Below are 26,549 nucleotides of genomic sequence, written 5' to 3' on the forward strand. Positions count from 1 at the left end.
CTCATTCTGTGGTCAGACTTTAAAAGCAGAACAAATCAACACTAATGGAATTAGCATGTCTACAAATGTACAAAGACACTTACCATAACCGTTTTCCATTTTGTCAAATGCTGAGCTTAATTTTTATCAAGTTCAAGAAGAGCCTAAATATCGTTCACTGACTGTGCACCAAAGTGCAACATTTCCATTTGTATTTCATGTCATTTTAGCTCTATGGTCTTCATTTATTTTTTACACATTCATAAATTTACATTTACATTTATGCATTTATCCAAAGTGACTTACAGTGCACTTATTACAAGGACAATCCCCCTGGAGCAACCTGGAGTTAAGTGTCTTGCTCAAGGACACAATGGTGGTGGCTGTGGTGATTGAACCACCAACCTTCTGCTTACTAGTTCAGTGCTTTAGCCCACTATGCCATCACCACTTACACACATAAATTGGGGATTATGTGCATACCTGTAAACTTTTAATCAGTTAGCAGATCCTTGATCATTGACTGAGTGATTCATTTTAGTTTGCGAACGATTATACCATACATTCAATTTGTTCATGAAGTAGTCTTGTCTTGTTCGGACTCAGGTTCAGCGAAGGACGTATTCATTCAGTGGGTGAAACCAATAATATGCTGCTTTACTGCCCCACTCAAATTCTATTGGCTCATGTTAAAGTCCATTGTGGCATGGGGACGTGGTCATGTGTCGGTCTGCGGGAGAGAGAGAGAGCAGTAAGGCTTGTCACCTGGTTTGTAATTAACCCTAACACCTGTGTCTTGTTATAGTGATGCGGAGCGAGACATAAAAGCTGAGTGCCCAGAGAGGGGGAGAGAATCCTGAAGCCTGACATTGTGTATGTGTGTCATTTGAGTTATTGATGTTACTGTCGTTTGTATGAAAGAGAAAGTAAAACTGAGCTCAAACCTGCTTTGCTGTCTCCTGACTCCTCCTTTGCCCGAACGAAGTGTGTTACAGTGGTGCCGAGAACCCGGGTTTGAGGAGAATGCTGCTATGGTGTCTTCACCGCTGGCCGAAGTCTTCAACGCCCTCACCAACATCCAGCAGGCACAACACCATGCCCTCTTGGAGGTTCGCCGGGAGCAAGAACAACGCTTCCAAGCCCTGCTCCAGGCGCAAGCGGAGGACTGGTAGGCACTGCAGGGCCTGATCGCCAGGGAGGGGGCTGGCGCTGTGACCTCCTCGGAGCCCGTCCCACCACTGGACCTTGCAAAAATGGGGCCAAGTGATGATCCGGAGGTCTTCCTCGACCTGTTTGAGAAAACTGTGGAGGTATGGAGGTGGCCTCCCGATCAGTGGGCGGCCCGTCTGTTGCCCCTGCTTTCCGGGGAGACGCAGCTGGCGGCACAACAACTCCCCACCGCCAGCCTCCTGGATTATAATCACCTCAAAAAGGCCATCCAGCAACCAGGTGGGTCGGAACCCCGGAGCAGAGTCGTAAGCTATTCCACTCATTGAGCTTCGGAAAGTACGGCCGTCCGTTCGCTTTTCCGTGACGCCTGCCGGAAATGGCTGTTTGTTGGGGGAACCGGCGACGTTGTGGAAGTGGTCAACATGATGGTACTGGAGCAGTTCGTCTCCCAACTTCCCCGAGGCATGTCTGAGTGGGTCCAGTGCCTCACGGATCCTCACGGATCAAGGCACTACATCGCAGAACGGAGGGCGGGGCGTGATTGTCGTGATTCTACACACCCAGTCCCTTATCAGGCTAAAAAAGCCTCCGAGAGGGATAAAGGCAGAATGCAAAGGATTGTGCGGGAGAGAGGGGGAGAAGGGGCTCCTAACCGACCACCTGGAGTGGTCAGGGCCACTGCCAGGGGCGGAGGAGTCCCCTACCAGGCGCTGAAAGGTGGGTTCTGAAACCACCGACCACGAGCAGGGAGGGGCTCGCTGATGACCGCCTGGAGCAGGAGAAACGCTGCCAGGAGCAGGGGAGATCCCTTCTGTTCCCCAAGAACATGGTGGGGCGTTCCGTCCGCCAGGGTCTGGAGAACTGCCTCCAATCTGCCCGGAGAGGCATGGCTGTCGTCCGTTAGAGGGTGGAGGAGTGGCCGAGCAACAAGCTACGGCGTATCGGAGAACTGGCGAGTAAGTTTTTTTTTCATCTCTCTCTCCTCTCTCTCTCTCTCACTGCCAAGCGCGTTGGTCTTTTCCCTCTCGTTTAAATTTTACAGTGTTTTTTTTTTGGGGGGGGTACTACACTGTTACAGGAAGTACCCCCCCATTTTTATTATTTCTGTTTCCCTTCCCTTGTCGCCTCCCTCATCCAGGTGAATGGGGATGACCTGCCGGTAGACGGGGCTTCAGGCACGCCCTCGAGATAGTTTACAGACTTGTCCGTCATATGTGTGTTGCTTTCTTTTAAGTTTATAATAAAAATGTTGTTTATATTATCAAGCCGGTTCTCTCCTCCTCCTTTCCATTGACTGATTTTCAGCGAACTATATGAATTATCAGGCATTAAGTCGATTCGTGCCAGCGTCTACCACCCGCAAACCGATGGACTGGTCGAACGACTTAAAAAACATGATTCGTAAGTTTGTACACAAAGATGCTAAAAACTGGGATAAGTGGCTCGAACCCCTGCTGTTTGCAGTACGAGAGGTCCCGCAAGCCTCCATCGGCTTTTCCCCATTTGAGTTACTGTATGGGCGCCTGCCACGGGTCGTGCTTGACATCATACGGGAAGCTTGGGAGGAAGGACCTTCGGATAGTAAAAATAAAATTCAATACATTACGACGGGTAACACAGGAGAATTTGCTCCAACCACAAGAACACCAATGCCGACTGCATGACAGGGGCACTCGACTACGGGAATTCGCACAGGGAGATAAAGTGCTTGTATTGCTGCCCACCTCGAGCTACAAATTACTTGCAAAATGGCAAGGATCCTTTGAGGGGTCGAGTTGGAGGTCTCGATTATGAGGTTAAGCAAACGGATAGGAGAGGGTCACGTCAAACATACCACCTCAACCTTCTCAAACCCTGGAGGGAGGCAGTACCTGTAGCCTTGGCGACGGCGGTTCCGGAGAGGGCAGAACTCGGGCCGGAGGTATCTCCCAAATCAAATTAATTCACCCCGGTCCCTTGCGGAGACCACCTCTCACTGTCGCAGCTGACAGATGTTGCGAGACTGCGAATTTTCTCCCCTGCCCGGTCGCACTAACCTCATAGAACACCATATCGAGACCACCCCGGGTTTTCCAATGCAGTGAATTTTACCCGACGCTGGACTTAACAAAGGGGTATTGGCAGATCCCTTTAACTCCAATGTCCTGAGAAAAAACTGGGGTTCCACTTGGGTCACGGGCAGGTGCGTCCACAGTTTGACAAAACCGCAGCGATCGCAGCCTGCCTGGCACCCAAGACCAGAAAGGGGGTAAGGCAGTTTTTGGGGCTGGCTGGCTACTACCGAAGGTTTGTGCCTAGTTATTCTGATGTCACAAGCCCGCTGACTGACCTTACGTAAAAAGGGGGCTCCCGTTCCGGTCCAGTGGATAGAGTCGTGCCAACAGGCCTTCCTTAAGGTAAAATCCGCACTGTGTGGGGGGCCACTTTTACATGCACCTGATTTCTCTCTCCCCTTTATTTTGCAGACTGATGCATCTGACAGGGGGCTGGGCGCAGTGCTCTCGCAGGAGGTCGGAGGGGAAGAACGGCCAGTAGTTTTTATTAGTCGCAAGCTCTCCTTCAGGGAGACAAAATATAGCACCATCGAGAAGGATTGTCTTGCAATTAAGTGGGCTGTTCTAACGCTCCGCTACTACCTGCTGGGGCGGGCCTTCACCCTCTGCTCCGATCACGCCCCTCTGCAGTGGCTACACCGCATGAAGGATACAAACGTGCAGATCTTAATGACTTAAAATGAATAACGAATTCATCCGAATAATAAATAAAATATTCTGAACACTGATCATCCAAAGAGCACAGGTATAAAGCGATATTTTAAATAAACATATACAATTACAAAGCAACAATGAGTCTGTGAAGCCAATATTACTACAGTGTAAACCAGTGTAAAAAATGCAGATGATGTTTTTTAGTTCATTGGATGGCTGTGGTCTCGACTCCATTTCAGCCTCCATTAATTGTGCACATCTCAGAAATCTAATCTTGTCAAGAGTAACATTAACTAAGATACTATATCATAAATATTTTCCACTTATTTTCCACTTGTGAACACATTAATACCAAATGTTGCACACAATTCACATGTAAGGATCTTAAAACCAACCTGAGCGTGGTGTTGAATTCTTGACCTGAGAAGATGATTTTATAACAGAGCTCGTCTGTCCATCTCATAAAGCTGACCACATTTACATCCATATTGCCAATGATGGTAATTGCAAGGTTTAGACTTTATCCCCAAACAATTAAAATTCTATAAAGAGGTTTAAATACTTGTAAATCTATACAGAATATTCCTGCACATGGAGGATTGCGGAGAAACAAAAACATGCTTTTTTCCGCGTTTCTCCTCTAGAAATGTATAGAGGTATCGCTCTTGCTATTTATTCCACTGCATTTGGCTAATTCTGCATATGTACTTAAACTACATAATTATGTCCTCCACATTGTGTTTAAATACGTGCACACAAAATAAGCCTCAAGTGTAGCCTTCCATAAAATGACAGTGATTTTTTGATATTGAGAAACCAAAGCTATAAACACATTCCACTGTTAATGTAGCCAAAATATCCAGCTTCCTTTTGGTGATAAAAAAATTAAGATATATATCACTAATATAATTAAATAATAATAATTATTATTATTATTATAATTATTAATAATAATAACTAGATAGGCCTATATGAGTCATATTTTATATATAGAAACTAGTTACATTTTAAAATTAAATTGTTTTATTGTGTCGAATGTAGTGACACAAGGGGTCAAGAGTGGCACGACCTGCTATCGTGCCACTCCCACGTGTGGCTTGACAACCCATGTGGTGTATAAGATAGCCCCAGCTGCTTTATGCTCTATACGAGAAACATAGAGAGAAAAGGCCATGGCTGGCTGGCTTGCTCTCATGATGGTCATGTAGTGCCTGTTCCCCCCTTAGGGGTGCTGGGAACATATGGTCTGTATATGACACCTTTCTCTGGGGCGTTGGGGAGGGTTACGTGCGGCCGATACAGTTGCTTCTAGCACGCAGTAGCCTCCTTGCACCTATGTCAGCAGTTCACATAACACGGTCTAGTGCATGGTGCTTTGAAATGGGACACCTTGTGTCACTACATTCGACACAATGTCGAGTGAGTGACAGAAAGGGGAACATCATGGTTACTGTTGTAACCTCCATTCCCTGATGGAGGGAACGAGACATTGTGTCCCCTTTGGCATGACACTAGACCTACCACTGTGATTGGCCATATTCTCAGCTCCTCAGTGCAAAAACCTGACTGACAGACGGAGGCCTGCTTCCCTTTATACCCTTATGTCTGGGGGCGGGACATGCAAATTCTGTCTGCCAATTTCTCATTGGCTTTTCTCAAGTTCAGAGGTACGAGAGGCTCTCAGGAAAGACCCCTTGTGTCACTACATTTGACACAACGTATTGTTCCCTCCAATCTTCCGCCCATTTCCAGTTCTATCCGAAAACAGAGACAGATACAGAAGCTTTTTTCATAGTAACATATACAAATACAGATAATGGCTTCGCTGCACACCCCTAACGAGAATTATTTGTTCTCTTAAAAGATTAATTTGAAAACATGAAAAATCACTACTTTGTCTTTTTGGAGCTTCAAAGTTTTGGACCCTGATGACTTGCATTGTATGGACCTACAGAGCTGAGAAATTCTTCTAAAAAAATATATTTCTTTGTGTTCTGCTTAAGAAAGAAAGTGATACACGTCTGGGATGGCACGAGTGTGAGGAAATTATGTTTTGAGGTGAACTACTACCTAAATGTAAATTATGTATATAATGTAATAAAAACATTCCTAAATTGTTTTACATTGAGTATAATAATTGCTTTTCTTCCTGTGTTGGATAGTGACAGAACAGGCACAGGTACGAAAGCTAGACAATTTACAACAGGAACGGGGTTTCAGTGGAGTGTCAGTTCCACACCATGGAGGACGGAACATTTTATTAGCAAGTTCTTGCTCATTTTCTTTCTAAGAGTAAAGTTATTGGGACCAATTGAATTACAAATTGTTTTCATCATGTTCCAAAAACATTTTATGTGATAAAACATAATTCCAAATATTTATATAATACATAAATAAAATGAATGCATCAGTTTTTATTTTAACCATCTTTATGAGGTTTAACTATACCTCTCTCTTTCATTGTTTGTGCATACTGAAAGTGACCATCAAAAATTTCACTTTTAATACAAAAGTTATGAAAAACTAATCACAAATTAAATAACCATGACAGAAATTGTACAACTCCTAAGTGACAAGTGATTGATAATGTTTATTTGTAGCACAATCTCTGATTGAAAATAATTAAAATATATCGTTTTAATCAGTATGCCCAACCATATGCTGCTATGACCTAAACCAAACATTCCAAGCTATGAGGGGACAATTTGCTCACATGTGACTTACATTAAAAAAAATTGGTCTGTTTTTAAATGTTGCCTCATGAAAGTTAACCAAATCAGGGAGAAAATTAAACATTGTAACACTGTTTTAAATACAAAATAATGCCGATCTACTAAATATCAGCACTACTGTGATTGGGCTACTAGTCACAAAGTCACAGGAAATCATATTCAGTACAGCAGTATGATTGCTCATGTGATATTGCTTAATGAATCACCTCTATGAAGACAATGGACATCATGGTGACAATAAGTACATATTATTATTAGTTAAATATCATACTATTAAAATCATGAATACAGTAAAAAAAAATCGGAAATTGATCAATTAATTCGATTTTAATAAAGAAACACTCATTCCTGAAATTCGGCATTACATTTTTTATTAGCTTTGTTGCACACATCTACATCAAAAGACTAAGAGCACTTGAGCATAACTGGCTATGATTTACACACAAACACTCCAGTCCACACCGCCATGTGCATTTGATTATCATTATACATTAACAGACAAACAAACTTTGGGAAATCACATGGACTCAAACTCATCAATTCGCTGTTTAGTGTTTCCCTGCCGGATTTGTCGTAAGGTTTTGTATTTGTCTCTTCCCAACCTCATGTTCTCAGCATGAATCAAATCATTCATTGTCTTCTTACTCTCATCACGAGCATATGCCAGCTCCGAGCACAGAGCCTGCAAAGATATTTCAAAACAAATATGTAAATGTAAATGTAAATGTAAACTAAGTAATCAAACAATGGACCAATGAAAACAAGACACGTGAACAGGGAAACACATGACAACATCACACGAGGGAACAGCAAATCACATGACAGGACAACAGGAACTAGATTTTCAAAATAAAAGACATGAAAACAAGAACAAAACAGAATACACATGACATAGGCACATGAAAAGAAAGCAAAGGTTGATACACTTAAAAGGGAAGGTCACAAATCTTTGGATATGTGGATCATAATGTCTGTGCATATGTATAAAAATACTCACAAAGGATAATTCTCTCTAACGCAATGTAAATGAATAAATGCAAACAAACGTCCTTGTAAACGCTGAATGCTGCAGTAATATCTTTATCATGTGTCTCCATTGCAAAGTTTAGCCAGTAAATAAATGTTGTGGTGTTGTTAAGTTTTTGGTTCTTCTTCTTACTCCAATTTTTCTTCTCTTTTATGGCAGTTCTTCTCTTTTATGGCGGTTGGTTTGAGGAATTCAGCTCTGGCCTATTGAAATTATATGGTTGTTAGGGATGTGCCCGAAGCTGAATACCTTATTCGGATAGGCACAAATAATGACTTCAAAACTAATTCATCTGAATAATAGAAAAAAATATTCGGGAGACTGATCATCCAAAGAGCACAGGTATAAAGTGATATTTTAAATAAACATAGAAAATTACAAAACGATGAATCAGCAAAGCCACTATTACTACAGTGTAAACCTTATGAATGAAAATGTGCATGGTGTGATTTAAAGTTCATCGGATAGCTGTGGTCTTGACTTCATTTCAGCCTCCATTAATTGTGCGCATCTCAGAAAGCTAATGTTGTCAAGAGTAACATTAACTAAGATACTATATCATACATATTTCCACTTCTTTTCCACTTGTGAACACATTAACACCAAATGTTGCACACATTTCACACGTAAGGATCCATAAATGAACCTGAGCGTGATGTTGAATTCTTGACCTGAGAAGTGATTTTATAACAGAGCTCGTCTGTCCATCTCTTAAAGCTGACCACATTTACATCCATATTGCCAATGAAGGTAATTGCAAGGTTTAGGCTTTATCTCTAAACAATTAAAATGCCCTAAAGAGGTTTAAATACTTGTAAATCTATTCAGAATATTCCTGCACATGGAGGATTGCGGAGAAACAAAAACATGCTTTTTTCCGCTTTTCTCCTCTAGAAATGTATAGAGGCTCGCTCTTGCTATTTATTCCACTGCATATAGCTAATTCTGCATATGTAATTTAACTAAATAATGATGTCCTCCACATTATGTTAAAATATGTGCACACAAAATAATCCTCAAGCCTTTCATAAAACTTTCTGATATAGATTTATGGTGCTTTCACCTGTTCATAGGCTTAATCATTTTTTTCTCATTTCTTTTAATGTTTGTATTCGTAAGCTATTTATTATTCACTGCAAAATGTGTGTTTGACCTTTCACAATTGTTATTGTGAAACATTATTGTATTTGTACAATACATTATTGTTATTGTAACAATAACATTGTTATACTTGCATACTGCACATAAATAGGCTAAACAGAAATTCAGTTTCAGCAGATATATGTCAGAAATACCAGGAGAAACCAAATTTAAAAACACATTTTATAGTTATTGTAGCCTACATATCCAGCTATAATATATCAATAACATAATTAAATTGTTATAATTATTATTAGGCTGTAATAATGATAATAATAATAATAATATAGCTGCTAGCAGCAATGATGGGCCCAAGCACCATGGGTCCATTTCCACCCGTTGGCATTTGAAAAACAATGCAAGGTGGACACAGCAACAACTCAACATTAATGTAAACTTGGACCCTCATCATACAATGAGTAATCGATATATGCCATCATTCCAGTTTGACTGCAACTTCACAATGTTTTCCATCAGCAGTCTAAACAATTTAAGCGATTTGGGTAAATGTAAGATAACTTTTCCAGTCTATTGTAAGTGCCATACTTCCTGCTGCCAGTTGGTGGGGCTATGACCATGAACGCAGCCACCTCTATGCGATTAGCCCACAAGAAAAAACAGACAACTACATTTTTATCTAATTCACGCAATGCATGTAGAAGATATGAGACAATTCCTGTTTGCCTATTTTTGCCATTAATTTAGTGAATTGCCATAGCAACACCATTCGATATTTGAAAATCTGTTCGCAATTTAGCATCTTCGATGTCTTGGCATAATGTTGTCTATGTGTCTAATCTATCTGTCTGTCTGTCTGTTTATCCATCTATCAATTATTTATTGTAATTTAAAAAAAATTGCTAACTGATTAATTAGACATTTTTACTCTAATTTAATATAATTATTTATTGAAATAAATATGTAGATCTAAAGATTATATTTTAATGAAGTTATTTACCATTTTTATTTATCCATTAAAAGGCTTTAAATTAAAGCTTGTAATTTCCATGTAATGCTGTTGTTGCATTATTTCTCTGTTCACTTTCAAAATAAATGAAGTGCATTAATTTAGAAGGCTATTTAAACAGTTGTGCTTATAAATAATGAATGCAGACTCAAAATTAATGTTGGGCAAATAAGGACATAAATTATTAATACTAGTAATACTACATGTTCGCCCATAGAATAATTATTCAAAGCATAAATTACAAACTGGTTACCGACAAACAACTATTTGCATTGGTTCCAGCATTTGTGCCAGCTCATACTGTGGTTTGTTTTTCTCTCTCCCTTGTGTCTCACAGGTGGAGCCGGCTCACAGTCAGCATTTCTAAGGGAATGGTGATCGATCTCTGGGAGATGCTGAGCACAGCAATGATTTTCTTGCCCGTTATCATCTGCGTCACTCTGATTGCACTCCCTACTTATGTTATGTCACCTTGTTATTTGCCCGTTTATTGTTCACTGTCATGTTAACTGTGCTCTCTTGTGTGGTTGGAGCATGCTCATGTTTCTGTTGGTTGCCCCTCTGTAGAGGTGTGGTTACCTTCCTGTTTGCAGTCACCCTCACCAGTTCTGTGCCCAGTTCATGTGGAGGAGTTATTAATAGGAGTTATTAAAATTAGCTAATATATACAGCCGTGGCCAACATTTTGTGTTTCGCAAAGTTTTCTGCTTCAGTTGTTGTGGTGTTGATTCACATTGTTTCTAGGTTATTGTGCAGAGTGATGAGATGCATTTTAAATAATTGCACAAAGCTTCATTACCCAAAAAATCTACTTTATCACAAAAATGTCTAGGTTACGGATGTAACCTCCGTTCCCTGATGGAGGGAACGAGACGTTGTGTCCTCCCGGTAGATCCCGCCTCTTCGGAGGGAGGAGACCGTGCTACAGACACGGTGACTGGGGGACAGCGGGAACTGCCCAAGGGAGACGCGGGACAACTCGTAAGGAGACTGTACCACGGAAAATACACACAGGTGGAACGTTCACATAGGAGCCCTAACCTGCAGAGCACCTATTCCAGTCCAGGGTAGATTTAAGTACCCGCGGTGGATTGGGTCGGCGAATTCCTCCGACCCACAGGGCTAGGGAGGAGTCATCCAGGGAGCCAAGTGAGTGGGCTCTCCTGGGAGAAAAAAGCTCATGGTATTACCTCAGCCGAGGGAAAAGGCGTTAGGTGCAAGCGATTCACCCAAGTTTACCGAGTGTTACTGAGTTCTACTGGCTCAGACCTGAGAAAACATGGGATGAGACTGACTCTACCCTGAGATTGTAGAATCTCGCAAAGGTATTAGTTGATGTCGAGGAAGTATTGAGACGTGGAAGTACGCGTCCTTCAGGTCTACCGCTGTGAACCAATCTAGATGCAGGAGATACAAGTTAAAATATGTTTTTGCGTGAGCATTTTGAACGGGAGTTTGTGTAAGGCCCGGTTGAAAACTCTTAAGTCAAACATTGGTCGTAAACCACTGTCTTTCTTGGGTACGATGAAGTAAGGGCTGTAAAGACCCTTCTTCATCTCGGTTGGAGGGACAGGCTCTATCGCGTCTTTGAGCAAAAGGGTCACGATTTCCGCACGCAGGGAAGTGAAAGCCACACATCCAAGCTCCGTGCGAGGGGCATTAAAGGGACGATTATTTTTGACATACTCGGTGGGGCTTCGCAGCGGGGCGGAGCAGGTAGTATGGCGTCGGGAGGCGAAAGTGCGTCCCGAGGCTCTGGTGCTGAGAAAAGTCTCAAAGCACTTACCTACCTTAAGGGAAGGGGGTCTTACCCAGTTTCCTATTCTTTCAGAGGGAGAAGACCCTGCGGAGACCACACCTACCCTGCAGGGGAGGTAAAGGTGGCGAATACATCACATGGCCGCTTAGGTCCTATGTGGGAAAGTTGGCGCAGTGGTAGATCCAGCCTCGTAGAGGGGGGAGTTGCTACAGCACGGCGACTGAGGCAGCGGGAACTGCCTAAGCGAGACACGGGAGTCCACTCGTGAGGGGACAGTACCGCGGAGATTACACAAAGGGGGAGTCCGCGTAGGAGGCCTTTAACCTGTGGAGCACCTATTCCAGTACAGGGTAGATTAAGTACCCGTAGTGGATTGGGTCGGCGAGTTCCTCCGCTGAACTGCGGACCCATGAGGGCTAGGGAGGAGTCATCCAGGGATCCGAGAGATGGGGTCTCCTGGGAAACTAGGCGCACTATTTTACCTCGGCTGAGGGAAAGGGCGCTAGGCGCAAGCGATTCACCCGGCCAGTTTGTCAGCGTGTTACCGAGTTCTAAGGGCTCGGACCTGAGAGAACACGAGACGATACCGACTCAACCCGGAGATTGTAAAATCTCGCAACGGTATTAGGTGTTGCCCACCCTGCTGCTCTACAGATGTCTGCTAGCGAGGTGCCCCTGGCCAGTGCCCACGAGAACGCAACACTTCTGGTTGAGTGCGCTCGAACCCGCAAGGGGGGGCACAGCCTGTGTGATAAGCCAATGAAATGGCATCGACAACCCAGTGGGCGAGCCTCTGTTTGGAGACAGCGTTCCCTTTCTGCTGTGCAAAGTATGTACCGGACACCACAACGAAAGGGCTGGTTCTGCCTCCTCCCAGGGCAGCGCTTGCAGGTTCACTACCTGATCTCTGAATGGTAAGGTAGGAACCTTGGGCACGTAGCCCAGTCATGGTCTTAGGATCACTTATGTGTCTGCCGGACAGAACTCCAGGCAAGTGTTGCTGACAGAGAACACTTGCAGGTCCCAGACCCTCTTGATGGAGGCGAGCACGATCAGCAGGGCCGTTTTGAGAGAGAGGGCCCTGAGTCCAGCTGAGTCTAGCGGCTTGAAGGGGGGGTCTGTGGATGCCCGTGAGGACCACTGAGATATCCCAGGAGGGGAACAGGCTTGGCCGGGAGGGATTTGGCCTCCGGGCGCCTCATAGGAACCTGATAATTAAGTCGTCTACTGTATCGTAGTGAGCCACGATGGCGGCGACATACACCTTGAGGGTGGAGGGGGATAGCCTCCCCTCCAGCCTCTCCTGTAGGAACAAAAGCACTGATCTAACTGATCCACCTGTGCCCCGAGAATTCCGCCACCTGGCGGGGTCGCCCTGTACTCCCCTCCAAGGCCTGTAGGATGACGTCATCATTGACCGCTAAAGCCTACAGCGCCACCGGACAGGCTGCTTCTGCCCTGCATACCATGGCCCTTCTGCAAGTCCACCAGGCCAAGGCACTTAAAGATCTGCACGAGGGTAGTCTGGTTCAGGAACGTCATCTGTGGCTGAACTTGGTCGAGATGCGCGAGACAGACAAGACATGCTTCCTCGACGCCCCTGTCTCCCAGTCTTTGGCAACACCATCGAGGACTTCGCCCAGCAGTTCTCCACAGTGAAATAGTAGACGGAGGCCATCTCACACATCCTGCCCCACCGCAACCCTGCCGCCACGGGCCAAGCCCCGTCTGCTCACCGAGGGCATCCCCCTGTGGCAAGAAAACATGCTCTGCCTCAAACCAGGCCCAGCTCTCAGCCCCAGCGTCGAGCACCCCGCAGGAAGTGCACGGCCCCCGTCTCACGGACCCCCTCGAGGACACGGAAGGCTCCTGAAATCGACCCAGAGACTGAGACGTTCGCTCCGGAGTTGGTAAGCAAACCACTCCGTCCCCTGGTGGAGGGCCTGGAGGAGAATCTTTATTTTAATTTATTTCATTTGCCACCCACATTCTCAATTCGTTCTCATGGCACTCTGCTGCCAGACCTCCAGACAGTCCTCTGGACATGGACCCTCTGCCAACAGCCAAGCCACGGCTGTTCTGACGAGTCTAGAAGACACAGACACTGGACCTCCTCCTCAGTCACTAACCCACACCCTGCCGGGTGTGCGGAGCAAGGTAAGGGCCCTGGCCGCTATTACTCTATGCGAGAAAAATAGAGAGAAAAGAGGCCCAGCCAGGCTTGGCCCATTTCCAGGTTGGCAAGCATCACCTTGTTCCCCTCACTAGGGTAACCAGAAGGATTCTGATGACTTTAATGGGGCATTGGGGAAGGGTACGTGCAGCCTGATACAGCTGGTCACGTTTTGCACATAAGAATACCTGCCCGCTTCTGTATCAACAGTTCACGTACACGGCCCAGTGCATGGCATGATTTAAGTGGGACCCCTAGTGTCATTTCTCAGACACAATGTGGAGAGAGCAACAGAAGGGGAACGTCTAGGTTACATATGTAACCTCCGTTCCCCGATGCAGGGAACGAGATGTTGTGTCTTCCCCGCCATGTCGCTGAGCAGAAAAATCCTGAATGCACTCCCGTATTTTCCCGCTTAAATACCCGTATGTCCGGGGGTGGGGTATGCAACTACTGTCTGCCAACTTCTCATTGGCCTTTTTTCATAGATCAGAGGCATATATCGGCGCTCAAGAGAGACCTCTAGAGTCGCTTCTCTGACACAATGTCTCGTTCCCTCCTTCGGGGAACGGAGGTTACATACGTAACCTAGACGTTAACTGAAAAACATAGTTACACATACTTTGAACTATTGTTTGTCAATGTTGCCACAATGTCGTAATGATGGACTGCACCGGTCCAAAGTTACATTGGGTCTATGAATATAGGAAATTCCCTTTTCCGGTTGTCACAACGTAATCAAATACACTGCCACAACAAAAGTTTGGTCATCAAATTATGGTTCAGTTAGGTAATGCAAGAAAGCATATCTAAGGTTAAAATAGGTGTACAATAAATCTGTAAACTATAACATACATCTGCAATATTTACATTTTCTGATATTTAAATCTGGTATATGGCCATATTCGAACAAATACAATTAGAGATCATATATTTGTACTATGTACTATATACTATGAGGGGTGGCAACACCAAAGCAAGCGCCCATGTGTAGATTTTATGGATTAAGGTACCAAGCTTCATTGCAACAAGTACTAGTTCATTGATTGGAGTTACAATCAAATTATAAATATCAATGAATCAATCTGCATTTGCACAGGAAACACATAGTAACAATTTTGCTACTGATTTGCCAACATAAAAAAACTCCAGAGTACCAAAACATTATCTATTAAACACATCAACAAATTCTAAATGTTCCTTAGCTTGACATAAAACTGGCAATCTGGAATAAACTTCACATTATGCAGGACAATTTGTTGTTGTTTTTAAGTGTACGAATCAATGGAGAGTGCATGCATCAACTTTGTAACAGCTGGAATAAGCCATTTGAAAGGGAACATTAACACAAAGTTAGTTCTAAATAAAAATAAACTCTAGGAAAACTGTACCTTGGGTGGTAGTGCTGCAAAACTTGATCATATTTAAACAAATATTAATTATTTATTTAACACAATAAGTGATTATTTTAAATCACCTATTTTGATAAACAGTCGTTCTTAATGACCTCTCAATAACTCAAATAGATAATTCACATTATATGGTAATTTCATCTCTACATCTGTCTTGGGATTTTGTTGGTCAGTAGATGAACACATAGATCAGCCATTTAATTAAGAACATGACTGATTGATCTAGTGGTTAATTTTTGCATATAGTTTTTGGTGGTTCTGATTTCTAATTCAACCAAATATAAAGTGTTATTGTAATAAACCAAGACTGCATCTATATGTCAGTGGATGGGTGTTACACTTTAAAAATAAAATGCAATAAAAGATCCGGGGAGACGACAGTAGCGTAAACACAGACACATTTATTGACCGTTCTATATTTAATTATTTTTTTTATAAAAAAAAAAAACAGCAAACTCCGAAGTTCAGACAGTGATGAACACAAACTCTGAACTCCAGCAGTGGGAATTTGCACAAGAGGTGACCAAGGTGGCACAGCTCATGAACACCCATCACACAACCCAGCCATGACACACTCAGTTTATATAGGAAGGAAACACACTGCGTGCGTGGTTTCCCCACACCTCAGAGTAATTTAGAGAGAGAGAGAGAAAGTCAAAACACACACACAAACAATACACCAGAGAAGGCAATCACAATGGGGGACATATTTATCTTTTCTTTTCCTAGAAAAGAGCGTAAGCTGCAGAAAAAACTGCTGACTCTAAACTACATTTAACATTAATTCAAAATAACACATTGCAGCACCGGATCGTCAATCAAATCATACACAGATCAGATGAAACAGAAACTCCAACTTAGGAACTGAAGATGTTCAACACATGATGTGACAAATATAGTTAACTGAAGAACATAGTTGCATGTGCTTCATATACATAACATACAAAGAGGGATCCCTTCTGACACGACACAAAATCTGCAGACGACACTACGGTGATTGGTCTCATCAGCAACAACGATGAGATGGCCTACAGGGAGGAGGTCCAGCACCTATCATTGTGGTGCACTGACAACAACCTGGCTCTCAACACTAAGAAGACCAAAGAGCTCATTGTGGAATTCAGGAAGTCTAAAGCTGGCACACACACACACACCCATTATCATCAACGGGACTGAGGTGCAGCGTGTCACCAGCTTCAAGTTTCTGGGCATCCACATCTCTGAGGACCTCTCTTGGACCCTCAACACCTCTACCCTGACCAAGAAGGCTCACCAGCGTCTCTTCTTTCTGAGGAGACTCAAGAAGGTCCACCTGTCTCCTCAGATCGTGGTGAACTTCTACCGCTGCACCATTGAGAGCATCCTCACCAACTGTGTCACAGTTTGGTATAGCAACTGCTCTGCCCATGACCGGAAAGCACAGCAGAGGGTGGTGAAAACTGCCCAACGCATCACCAGTTCCTCACTCCCCTCCATCGAGGCCATCCAGAGCAAACGATGCTTGCGTAAGGCGCGCAGCATCATCAAAGACTGTTCCCACCCCAACCACAGACTGTTCACCCCACTCCCCTCTGGGAGACTTTTCAGGTCCCTCCACACCCGAACCAGCAGGTTCAGAGGAAGCTTCTTTCCTGCGGCTGTCACCCTACTGAACTCTAGCTCTTCATCCCGGTGACAATTGACCCCTCCCCCTGGACAATTTGCACTACCCTATCCCACCCATTCTGTTCTGTTCTATTTATTTATTATTATGTTACCACACTGCACATAGCTGTACATACTGTACATATCTGTCTATATGGTTCATACTTATTCATATTTACTCTGTTTTTCATACTACATATTCTGCTAATACACTGCATATATCTATATTATTCTTACTACTTTTAATGTCACTGCTACTACGTTGCACATATCTGTACATGTTGTTCATACACTGTTCATATTACATAGCCATATTTATTCTGCTCTTATAACACTGCAATATATTTCTTGTCCTGCCTTTGCACCACCTGTCTACAGTGAATATCACATTGCACCTTTTTTGCACTTCTGGTTGGATGCAAACTGTATTTCATTGTCTTTGTACTTGTACTCTGCACAATGACAATAAAGTTGAATCTAATCTATCTAATCTAAAAATCATCTGTTATTTTGGGAATCATTCATGGAGCATGGCTGCCCTCTACTGGACATTTTTTTAATTGCCACTCAGGTCTGGGTTAGACACTTGGCTTGGTTTTCTAGTATTTTTAAATTTCAGTTGATATTTTTACAATATTTTATTTATATAAAAAATAAGAAATAAATTTAAAAAGTTCATATATTAACAATAAACAGGAAAATTCAAGCATGCCAAATACCTCAAAACATGTGAAAATACACAAATTAATGATGACATTTAAGATATCAAGAATCCCTTCATAATTTTAAATCTGAACTTTCTTGACATTATTCTAAATTATTTTGAAGCAATTCAGGTTAACATAATAGGGATATTTCAATGTTTATTAAACGTGACACACTTCCTTCCGCCATTTAGTGGCGCTACAACCGAGACCCACAATAGCCACATCAATGTGATCAGCCTGCAAGGACAAACATTTGGCTCAATTTTGTTGTAAATCTCACATTGCAAGCAGAAGATATGAGATATTTCCTTATTAAAATTATTTGGTGTTAATTTATCGCATCGCCTTGGCAACACCGTTCAATATATCAAAACTCCTTGCACAATTTAACATCATCAGTGTCTTGGCATGATGTTGCCCACATTTGGTACCTGTAACATGAAATCACTGGAAGGAGTATTTCAAATTCCAGAGCATGCATTTTTATAAACAATCCAGAATGAGCAACTTCCTTTTGGGAAGTTTTTGACTGTCAGTGTGAAAGTTGTCCGGCTTGATGAGATCTAAATGTGTACAAAGTTTGGTGACTGTGGGGTCAAATGGGATGTGCTACAGAGCCCCCCGAACATGCCCATGTTCTAACATGTGCTACGGAGCCCTCCCTGCAACTTTACCAAGCCCTAATGTCCAACAACTGTGATGTGTGTGAAAACTTTTAAGAGCATGTTATGCACCCCAAAAGTACCCAAAACCTTGAAAAACGGAATAATAATAATAAGAAGAATACTTAGAAGATCCTCTCACACCTTCAGTGCTTGGGCCCTAATAAATAGGCCTATCTGAGGCATTCTTTATATACAGAAACTATAAATGTAAGAGAGTTACATTTTAAAATGAGTTTTGAGACACTTTCAGATTAAGTCAAGCCCACTTCCGTTTCAATCCGAAAACAAAAACAGATACAAATACAAATACAAATACAGATATGCTACACACCCCTAATGTTTATAGCGCCTCTTAGCGGTTTAGAGCTGCTAATGACTCATTCACACAGTGATCCCGGAAGTAGAAAGCTTACTTTGGTTGACTACCCACTGTAGGTTTAATGTTTAGGGTAGGGAGGTCAGTTTTGTTGATTTCAAATTTGATGGAGCATTAATTTAATAAGCTCATCTGATTGAGAGAACATTTACATAGCGTTTAGTTCCACTGTGGACATTTCACCTCAGAACTGCCACGATACATCTAATGATTGTAATATAATTTTGCAAATATGTTATATAATTTTCATGTGATCAGGCTGGAATCAGGGGTGAACTCTTAAGTAAACAACCTTACTTTTTTTCTTACAAAAAAAAATATTTTACTTTTTTCTTTCATGCAATATTTTCTAAAATTCACTGAAGTGTGAAAATAAATAATGTTCACTATACAGTGACAAGGTTGTCTGTAGATTTTGTAAATGACACTAGGCGAAATTACAACTATTGTTTATTGGCCAAGAGGCCAAAATTATTATCCGATCCTGATAATCTCATAAATGGACAGATATCTGCCAATTAATATGCCTGGCTGATATTAGTCTATCACTACTATGGGGTGTGTCTAATAAACATACAGTAACAAAAAAAAACATGCACTGTTCTGTGTTGTGTTACCCACACAAATCCCCCATGTCTACTGAGGCATGAACTAGCCACTAGATTGAGGCACTGACATCTCTTTCACACAAAACATGTTGGGGTAAGGGGTTCTTTCCCCTTTTACTCACCTGTAGGCGTTCCTGTAGCCGTTCGTTCTTCTCTGTCTCTGTAATTCGCTGCTCTTCGCTGCGGTCTTGATACGTTCCAGCAGAGGTGAGTTCAGCACTGGCCTCTGCACTGCTCTCATCATTCTCATCATGGTCATTCTCCGTCTGAGATGTTGCCTGAATGTGAACCCCGATCAGCTTACTCTTCAACTCCTCTTTAGTCTTCTCCAGGTCTACCTCCACCAGAACAGCCTGCAGACACTCATTCAAAGAAATGCATTGAACTAGCATGATGGTAGTCATTTTTATTTGTATAGCACTTTTCACAATACACGTACTTAGCATGATTTATTGTCTTAAAGCTCCCAGTGAATACATTTATAAGAAATCATGCTTAAAGGGATAGTTCCCCTGAAAATTCTCTCGAGTCCTCATGCCATCCCGTATGTATATGACTTTCTTTATCCTGCTGAACACATACAAAGATTTTTAGAAGAATATTTCAGCTCTGTAGGCCTCACAATGCAAATGAATGGTTTCCAGTGCTTTTATCATTGCCTTCTGAAGCGATCCAGTTGGTATTGGGTGAGAACCGACCAAAATCGAACTCCTTTTTCACTGTACATCTTGTCATTGCAGTCACTAGGCACGAGAATGATTTCACTCTCAATTACACTTCCTAGTGCTTGAAGCACAGAGTCCCATTGTACAAAGGGGCCTAATTTGTTCCTGGGAGGCAGCAGATGCCCTAACCCTGACCCCACCCTAATCCTAATCATAGGAACAACCAGAGGCAACTTTCTCCCATCGCATGTACAGAGCGCTAGATGGTGCTATAGGAAGTGTAATCGAGCTTGAAATCATGATCACCAAGGAGACTGCTGTCAAGATGTATACAGAAAAACAAGTTATTTTTGTATCTGTTCTCACCCAAAAGCAACTGGATCGCTTCAGAAGTCATTGATTAAACCACTGGAGTATGATGGATTACTTTTTGCTGACTTCTCCTTTTTTCAGCTTCAAAGGCCTGATCACCATTCACTTGCATTGTATGGACCTAAAGAGCTGAGATATTCTTCTAAAAATCTTAGTTCGTGTTCAGCAGAAGAAAGCCATACATATCAGCAGTCAGTAGTGAGCAAGCCAAAGGTGACTGAGGCAAGAGAAAAACCCCATTAGATGTTAGTTAGTTAGTTAGTTATTTAGTGTAGAGAAAAAGCTGGTTCTTTTTGCTAGTGTGTTTGTCTGAGGCTTTGAGGCTGACAAACTTAAACAGACACTCTCACCCTTCTCTGCCACTTCCTGGCTTCATCTTCTTTCTTCTTCTTGGCATCTTCCAGTAGAGTGATCTTAGATGTCAAATCGGCCAGCTCTGTTGCCTTAAAAGACATAATGAAGACCATTAATTTTAAATCTTATGTCAAACAAAAAGCATGGCTCACCCAAAAAAGAAAACTCTCTCTAAACTCTCAGTACTCATGTTGTTCCAAAGCCATATACATTTATTTCTTCAGTGGAACACAAAGGCAGAATATCCATGCTGCTCAAAAAGTAGAGCATGATCAGGGGCTGTTCAAGCTCCAAAAAAGACAAAAAGCAACATGTTTTTCTTTGGCAAAATGATCTGTATATGTATTCAGATATAACCGGATGTGGGTGGGGCCTAAACTGGAAAAGTGACAACACAAATGAGATGCCTATTTATAAGTGAAACTCTATTACAATCATAAATTCAATATATCACATCTGCCTTGTATAATTCATAAAAGGAATTACTATTATTGTTATTATTAGTAGTAGTATTAGTAGTATTTAATTTATTTCTTACCAGATGAAGCTAAATATCTGTTGTTAAAAGTGAATTGCTCTCCCTCTTAATCCATATTGTTAAGCAACAGCAAAAAGAGCTAAAAAAATAGTACAAAAAATATTTCATTTGATGTGGTGTGATTATTGTCTGAATTTACACACAAACCTTCATTTGACACAGATCGGATCTTGATGCATGCATGTAAACAGAGAAATGCATGAGATCAGATTGTCAAGCAATTGTGAAATGTCAAGCACATATTTTGCAGGAAGGAGAAATTTTTTTACAAACATAAAAAAATTAGAATAAATCAATATCCAAACAGGTGAAAGCAAAGTAATTCTATCAAAAAGTTTTGCGTTACATTAATACGTTGAATTAAATTGCAAGAGTGAGCCTCTCTATTATTTCTAGAAGAGAATAGAAAAGTATGAGCGTATTTGTATTTTTTCTTAACAACATATAGTGGAATATTCTGAATAGATGTACTGTACTATGCAAAAAGGTTTACACACTTGTAAAAAATGTTGCATTGTGAGGATGTCTTCAAAAATAATGCCATAAATAATTTTCACTTAACAATTAACATCACACAAAGTCCAGTAGACCTAAAATAGCTAAATAAATATGTGGTGTGATCACCTTTGCTTCAAAACAGAACAAATTCACCTAGAAGTACACCTGCACTCTGTTTTTCTTGGTTGTTGGCAGATAAGATGTTCCAAGCTTGTTGGAGTATTCGCCACAGCTCTTCTATCTATTTAGGTTGACTCAATTGCTTCTGTCTCTTCATGTGATCCCAGACTGTATGTACTGTGGGGGGATCTGTTGGGCCATGCCATCTGTTGCAGGACTCCATGTTCTTCAATTCTATTCTGTGCTATGATTGGGATTCTAAAATGTATATTTCCTTTGACACACTATAGCTGCAGATATACTGTAATTAACCATCTTAAGACAAGATGGTTAAGACTTGTTAAACAAAATCTTATTTGCATAAGACTTTGGCACAGTTCTACACACTCTACAGAGATTTAACTTTTTTTTTTTTTTATATATACAGACTTAACCCGATAATGACCATAATCTCTACTTTAAAATGTGATCAAAGTTATGAGATAAATGGTAAATGGTCTACACTTATATTGCACCTTTTTAACCTTAGCGGTATTCAAAGCACTTTACACTGCGTCTCATTCACCCATTCACACACACATTCACACACCAATGACGGTAGATCTGCCATGCAAGGCGCTAACCTGACATTGGGAGCAACTTGGTGTTCAGTGTCTTGCCCAAGGACACTTTGGCATGCGGAGTCATGTGAGCCAGGAATCAACCGCCAACCCTGCAATTAGTGGACAACCCGCTCTACCACCTGAGCCACAACCACCCCAATTAATGAATGCATGCGTGTGATTTCTTACATGTGTATCGTGTGAAATGTTAACATTTAAAAAAGTGGAAAATTAGTATGATATAGTATTTTAGGTAAAGTTACTCTTGACAAGCTCAGATTTCTGAGATGCTCACAATAAACAGAGACTACAAAGTGAGGAGAAGTCTGCAGCCATCCGATTTGAGCCATATGTATCCTATTTAGAACCACATTTGGAAGTGGCTAATATAGTATGTGGAAAACTCCAATCTCATGCATTTTATGTGTGCATCAATATCCGATCTGTGTCAGATGTCACTGAAAAAAAGTCTTATAGGACCATATTTGAATGCATGAATTTAAAAGAGTTTTGACAGACTCCGCCGAAGAGAAGATTTTCAGTGAGTAACAACTTAAACTACTTAGTTTTTTTGTCCCTTTTAAGTCTTGGCATCATCTTTTCACATTCTTTTTTCTTTGTTTTGAAAAGAGCAGCACGACACACTTTAAAATTCTCCTTATTTGTTCTATGGAAGAAAGAAAGTCATATGGGATTGAAGTGATGTAAATGTGAGTAAACAATTACATCATTTTAAAATTTTAGATGAATTCTAAGGCTTTTTTGAGCACTTATGCCTTAATACCAGGTTCTCCTGGCTCTTGATCTGGTTCTCAGATTGCTGCAGTAACGCTGTCTTCGCCTCCTCTGCCATCTTGCGGTCTTTCTCCAGTCTCTCAGCTTCTTCCTGAGCAGCCTTCCTCTCCCGCTCCAACTCCAGCGCTCTCTTGGTCTGCTCTTCAAGCTCTGGAAAAATAAATAAATAAATAATTTCTGAAAGGAAAATGGGATTCAGATGTTTAAAACTCATAAACTATTAAAGGTCTCTGACCCTCTTGTGCTTTTTTGGTTTGCTCTTCAATTTGTCGCAGCCTTTCCATGAGCTCCATCGTCTCTCTTGCAATCTTCTCAGTCTCTTTCTCTGCATTTTCTCTTCTTTTTTTCTCATTTTCCAGAAGCGCCCTAAAAAAACAACAAAAAACATAAATCACTAATAATAATAATAATAAGTTTTATTTATATAGCGCCTTTCCAGAGCTCAAGGACGCTTTACAATAGACAAACAACAATAAAGGCAGAGGACAAAGACAGCAGACAAAACAACAGCAGGTAGATAACAGTGAAGGTACAGAAAATGAGAAGGTTAGGTAGATGGGACAGCACCCAGCGGGAAAAAAAAAAAAACAAAAAAAAAAACAGTACAACTTAAGAGTTATAACATTCAGCAAATAAGTGAGTTTTGAGCATGGATTAATCAAAGTGTGAATGCCACTGCAATCATTTAAATAGTGTTACAAGTCCTCCTATAGGATGAAAAAATCATAAATGAAATCTGAATGATGTTTAATAACTTATTTGTTCATTTTAGGAAATTCTTTAGGGCTTTTCATACTGCGTTTATCATCTTTTTAAAGCCTGGGTTAAGGCCACTTTTGGCCTTAACAATGCTTTACAGTTTAAAAGGGGGTTAGCATAGCTTTTAAAGGTACACTCAGTAATTTCTTAATAAAAAAAGTAGAGACATGAATTTAATTTTGTTTGAAATCATGAGCACTCACATTGAAGACTCCAGTCATATCAGTAACTTATAAAAGCTGTTTTATTCTACATGGAGAGGGTCTGCACATTAGGGCTGCCATGTTAGAATCACATGACCAGCCAAATACTACTCGCTTAATCTCTTATTTGACACTTTCACTCATTAATTATGGCTGACTGTGAATACTACATTTCTACAATGGCATCTGAAACTGAAAACAAATTATTTTAAATGCTGCTGCATCCATGCCACTAGGTGTCAGTGTCCAAGTGCAAGATGACACAAAAACAAATGTTACTGAGTGCACCTTTAACCCTGGGTTAAGAAACCTCGGGAGCAGGACTAGCACCAATTTTACAGGATTAACCCCACATTGCAGTGCCAGGTATACAGTGTAAAATTCTAATATCACATTGGTTTAAAAAGTTGTTGAGAAACAGACAATTATAAACTGCCTCAGTGTTAACTTCATTAAATATTTAGGTTTTCACAAAACTTTCACATGCTGTTTAGTTGTTTGAAAGAAACAAGGAAACAGGAAACAAAAAAACGTCTTGGTTACTGTCATAACGTCTCGGGTTACATGTGTAACCCTTGTTAACCAACGAGATGTTGCGCTGCTAAGCGCTACGGGGAACAACTCTAACTGTGAACCGAGCTGAAATAGTGTGTGTAACACGTCAATGAACATTGACTGGAATTTATAGCCTCGGTTGATGTAATCATTAGATGCACCTGTGGCCAGGCTATAAATGGATGTGTCACCAGGTGTCGTCAGATACTTCTTTTTGAAGAACAGTCCTGGGACGTCCCAGTGCGGCAAAGCAGCGCAACATCTCGTTCCACCTTTTTCAGGGAACAAGGGTTACACATGTAACCCGAGACGTTCCCTTTACAAAAGGCTTCACTACGATGTTGCGCTGCTAAGCGCTACGGGGAACGCAATACCCACGCCGCCGCACTTGGGGCTGTCCGGACCCCTACGGTTGTGCAGTGTACTCACAAAAATGCGAGAGGTCTCAGACATGAGCTTGAGATGTTGACTCAAGGGCATAAGAGCCCGGAGTAGCATAAACATCTAAACCATTCAATTTTGATGAATGTGTGCGGAGAGGACCAGCCTGCCACATCACAAACTTGTTCAGGCATGAGCTGAGATGTTGACTCAAGGGCATAAGAGCCTGGAGTAGCAAAGCATCTAACCCATAAAGTTCGATGAATGTGTGCGAAGAGAACCCGATTGCAACACAAACTTGTCATAAAAACTGATGAATGTGAGCGGAGAGGACCAGCCTGCCGCATCACAAACTTGTTCAGGCATGAGCTGAGATGTCGACTCAAGGGCAAAAGAGCCCGGAGTAGCAAATCATCTAACCCATAAAGTTCGATGAATGTGTGCGAAGAGAACCCTATCGCAACACAAACTTGTCATAAAAACTGATGAATGTGAGCGGAGAGGACCAGCCTGCCGCATCACAAATTTGTCCAGACATGAGCTTGAGATGTCGACTCAAGGGCATAAGAGCCCGGAGTGCAGAACATCCAAACTAATAAAGTCCAATGAATGTGTGCGGAAAGGACAACCTGCCGCATCACAAACTTGCTGCAGAGGGAGACCTCTAGCCCTCTAGGTTTTAGAGGAGGAGAGCCCTCTGGTAGAGTGCGCCCTGAAACCTACTGGCGAAGCTTGACCGTGCACCTCGTAGGCCCGGGCAATTATGAGGATGCCACTTTGAGGGCACCCCACCCACCAAGCCGTGGCAAACCACAGTGGCCACATAGAACCTGGCAGTGGCGAGGCAAGTGCCCGCTGACGGTTCTTTCTACAGAAAATCCAGAACTGAAGCAAACTGGCAGTTAGCTGGTTCTGTAATAAGAACTTTAGTAGAAGGAAACGCATGCAGGCGCATTTGCGCTACTACTTTCAGCCCCTCCCGAGGGGGAGGGGGGGGGGAACTGGGCGCCTCGGGGAGAAGTAGAGGAGACATTGCGCTATCAACAGAGGCGAAGAGGTCCTCTTCTGCCCTGTAAAATCTACCCAGATCAGTTCTAAGTGGAGGGAGCCCTAGCACTTGAAATGGTCTCGATAATCTCAAGAGAAAACCCTGTGAACCTCATTTGGTACCCTTAGGGGCCAGACATGAACGGTTTCACAATTCGGGCCAAGGATGTGAAGGTCCTCCCTGTTCGGAATCGCCCAAGGCGAGCCGTCAAGGAGAGGAATTAGCTCCGAGAAACATATCCTGTTCGGCCAATTAGCTCCGAGAAACATATCCTGTTCGGCCAGCGCAGCGCCATTAATAGGAGGCAAGACCCTTGCTGGTGAACATCGCCAAGACTCCCGGGAGCAGAGAAACCGGGGAAAGAAATGCATACAGACGCATTCTGGGTCATGTATGTGTCTTAACGTCCAGACCCAAGGGGGCTGGGTGATTTCAGGGAGAAGTAGAGGAGACACTGCGCTATTCATAGAGGTGAAGAGGTCCTCTTCTGCCCTAAGATCTTACCCAAACTTGTTCCAAGTGGAAAAATCCTGGCATTTAAAAAGGTCTCGATAACCTCAGGAGAGAGCCCTGTGTCCTTCAGTTGGTACCC

General features: G+C 42.2%; 1 protein-coding gene across 2 annotated transcripts in view; it reads right to left on the reverse strand.

Annotated features, from left to right (window-relative positions):
* Positions 1–6,950: 6,950 nt before the first annotated feature.
* The window catches only part of msnb (moesin b), a 33,459-nt gene continuing 13,860 nt past the window's right edge, over positions 6,951–26,549 (reverse strand). For both annotated transcript variants that reach the window (XM_052150021.1, XM_052150022.1), the window contains 5 exons: positions 23,247–23,377; positions 23,001–23,161; positions 20,455–20,547; positions 19,190–19,420; positions 6,951–7,271 (listed from right to left, as the gene is read on the reverse strand). In XM_052150021.1, coding sequence (XP_052005981.1) covers positions 7,107–7,271; positions 19,190–19,420; positions 20,455–20,547; positions 23,001–23,161; positions 23,247–23,377 — 781 coding nt within the window. In that variant the 3' untranslated portion in view covers positions 6,951–7,106. The remainder of the gene's footprint in view (positions 7,272–19,189; positions 19,421–20,454; positions 20,548–23,000; positions 23,162–23,246; positions 23,378–26,549) is intronic.

Source organism: Xyrauchen texanus, chromosome 19 (genome assembly GCF_025860055.1).
Source record: "Xyrauchen texanus isolate HMW12.3.18 chromosome 19, RBS_HiC_50CHRs, whole genome shotgun sequence".
NCBI classification, from domain to species: Eukaryota; Metazoa; Chordata; class Actinopteri; order Cypriniformes; family Catostomidae; genus Xyrauchen; species Xyrauchen texanus.